General features: G+C 43.4%; 1 protein-coding gene across 1 annotated transcript in view; it reads right to left on the bottom strand.

Annotated features, from left to right (window-relative positions):
• The window catches only part of LOC103210008 (constitutive coactivator of PPAR-gamma-like protein 1), a gene marked incomplete at its 3' end in the record, with an annotated part of 7,134 nt that extends 4,860 nt beyond the window's left edge, over window positions 1-2,274 (bottom strand). The window contains 1 exon segment of the mRNA XM_042782978.1: window positions 2,204-2,274. Within this exon segment, the coding sequence (XP_042638912.1) occupies window positions 2,204-2,274 (71 nt within the window).
• Between the last annotated feature and the right edge of the window lie 302 nt (window positions 2,275-2,576).

Genomic DNA, 2,576 nt, shown 5'->3' with positions numbered 1-2,576 from the left:
CATGATTTCTGTCACCAAGGCCAAATTTTCCAACTACTGGTGATTCTTCTTTGTTTCCAACTTTTGCATTCCAGTCACCAGTGATACTTAACACATCCTGATTGCATGTTCAGTCAATTTCAGACTGCAAGAGTTGATAAAAATCTTCAAATTCTTCATCTTTGCCTTTGGTGGTTGGTGCAAATATTTGAATATTAGTCATATTAATGGGTCTTCCTTGTAGGTGTATGGATGTTATCCTATCACTGACAGCATTGTACTTCAGGACATATCTTGAAACATCCTTTGTGATGATGAATACCACACCATTTCTCTTCAAACTGTCATTCCCGGCATAGTAGATGACATTGTTGTCTGATTCAAAATGGTCAAAACCAGTCCATTTCAGCTCACTAATGCTGAGGATATCAATCTTTATGTGTTCCATTTCATTTTTGAAAACTTCCAATTTTCCTAGATTCATACTTCGCACATTCCATGTTCCAATGATTAATGGATGTCTACAGCTGTTTCTCTTCGATTTGAGTGGTGCCACATCAGCAAATGGAGGTCTTGAAAGCTTTACCTTATCCATATGATTAAGGCTGGGTTTACTCAGATGATGCAGCTCTTTGCCAGTCCTATTTTGAGAGCCTTCTAACCTAACCGGACTATTCATAAAGTTGTGCGGTAATGTATCAAACAGTGTTTCTTTGCTATTCATAATGTTTTCCCTGGCCAATTCTTTGAGAAGTGGACAGCCTCTTCCTCCTTCCTAGTCTGTCTCAGATGAAAAATATAGGATAGGAAAAATTGTCTTATACAAATGATCAACTTTTTGCAGAATTAATTTACATACATTATGAAACAAAGATTTATCATCACCAGAAAAGTGAGGCTGCATCTTCTGACCTCCTCTAACTTCACAAGAGGAAGAAAGAATAACCATCTGTAGCCCAAGGCCTATCCCTGCAAGGCCAGACATGGTGCCTCCCTCTAGCCCTTTCACCATCCCTGATACCAAGCGTTCCTCCTGCATCATCCACCACCTCTATGCTGGCTTCAATAATTTGCTGCAGTTCCCACACAGAATTCAGATTATGGGGCTTATTAGGGAAGCAACAGGCTACAATTCAAGTTAAAAACACAGTCTCTCTCGGCCCACAGTCTCTCAGCCAACAGTCTCTCTCCCAGCAGTGTGTGTCTCTCACATCTCTCAGCCACAGTGAGAGATTCCTTCTGCCTCTAGGATGGCTCCTTTTGAGCCTGGAAGAGTGGCCAAACTAACCAATCCCAACATTAGAATTTTATATGCTGGAGAGAGAGCTGACTTCCCAGAAGATTGCTTTGTGCCACTCCCAACAGAAATACACCAGGTGGATAACTTTAACAATCGGGAGCTACTCAGTTGCTCATGGCAAATTCTACCATGGAGTTTACAAAGACTTCTGGGTAGAAAAGCCACACTATGTAATTTACTACACCGCAGGCCACACCCTGCCTTTTCTAGCCATTATCCCTTTTATAATTCAAAAATTAACATCCTCTTCACCATCAGGTTAAGAATAACCATATCCATGAAATCGTTTAAGCCAGGCACTTCATGCCTTTATCTTCCCCCATTTTAGATATCCAATTTGTAATTTGCCCATCCCTATCAAACCAGTGCGTATTGCCTAAGGCACTTGACTGTTAACCAGAAGGCAGGTGGTTCCAACCCACCAGCCACTCCTTGGAAGGAAGGATGGGTAATCTACTTCTGTAGTGATACAGCCTTGGAAACCCAACAAGGAGTCACTATGAGTCTGGTCTGACTCAACAGCAAATAACAACATCAAACCAGTACTCTGAGGAGACAAGCATGTTCTTTTCTCTGGATAATCTTCTGTTCTGCTTGGAAACTTTGGACATCTGCATCCATAAATGAGCAAGTCCTGCTCAGCACAAGCCATCAAATTGCAGCAACTTAACACCAGCTCAGTGTCAAACATCTTCCTTTTCGTTTGGTCAGGTTCTGGTCAGCTCAGCAGTAACCATCCTAGCTGCCAAGTTTGGGAGTCACACTCTTCCCTTCACTTCAGACCAGACAACACCTTCTCTCTCCTCCTCAGCCCTCAGGAACTATTTAATGTCCATAGGCTCACAACTTATTGCATTTTAGACCAGCCAGCCCTTCCTCTCATCCCCAGCTTCTATGGCCTAGGTCCAAGAGTACCAAACTCACCTGGTTTCCTCATTGCTGCTCTTCCGCCGTTTCCACCCAAGTGGACCCAGGTGGTCACAAGCGAGTAACATACAAGCCTACTACTCACTGGTTTCCTTTAACTATCAGTCCTGGAAGGGGTTTCTCTCATGGACCATGACTTTCCTGCCTTGTTGTTGTTGTTATGTGCCATCAAGTCGGCCCCGACTCATAGCGACCCCTCCTTGGGTTTCCGAGGCAGTATCACTACGGAAGTAGGATTGTCCAACCTTCCTTCCAAGGAGTGGCTGGTGGGTTTGAACCGCCAACCTTCTGGTTAGCAGTCAAGTGCTTTAGCCACTATGCTACCAGAGCTCCTTTTCCTGTCTTAATATTATTTCCTGCCTTAATACAC

Source organism: Orycteropus afer, unplaced genomic scaffold (genome assembly GCF_000298275.1).
Source record: "Orycteropus afer afer isolate SDZICR_OR568_19922 unplaced genomic scaffold, OryAfe1.0 scaffold00547, whole genome shotgun sequence".
Lineage (NCBI taxonomy): Eukaryota > Metazoa > Chordata > Mammalia > Tubulidentata > Orycteropodidae > Orycteropus > Orycteropus afer.
This window is presented reverse-complemented; position numbering and strand designations above follow the sequence as displayed.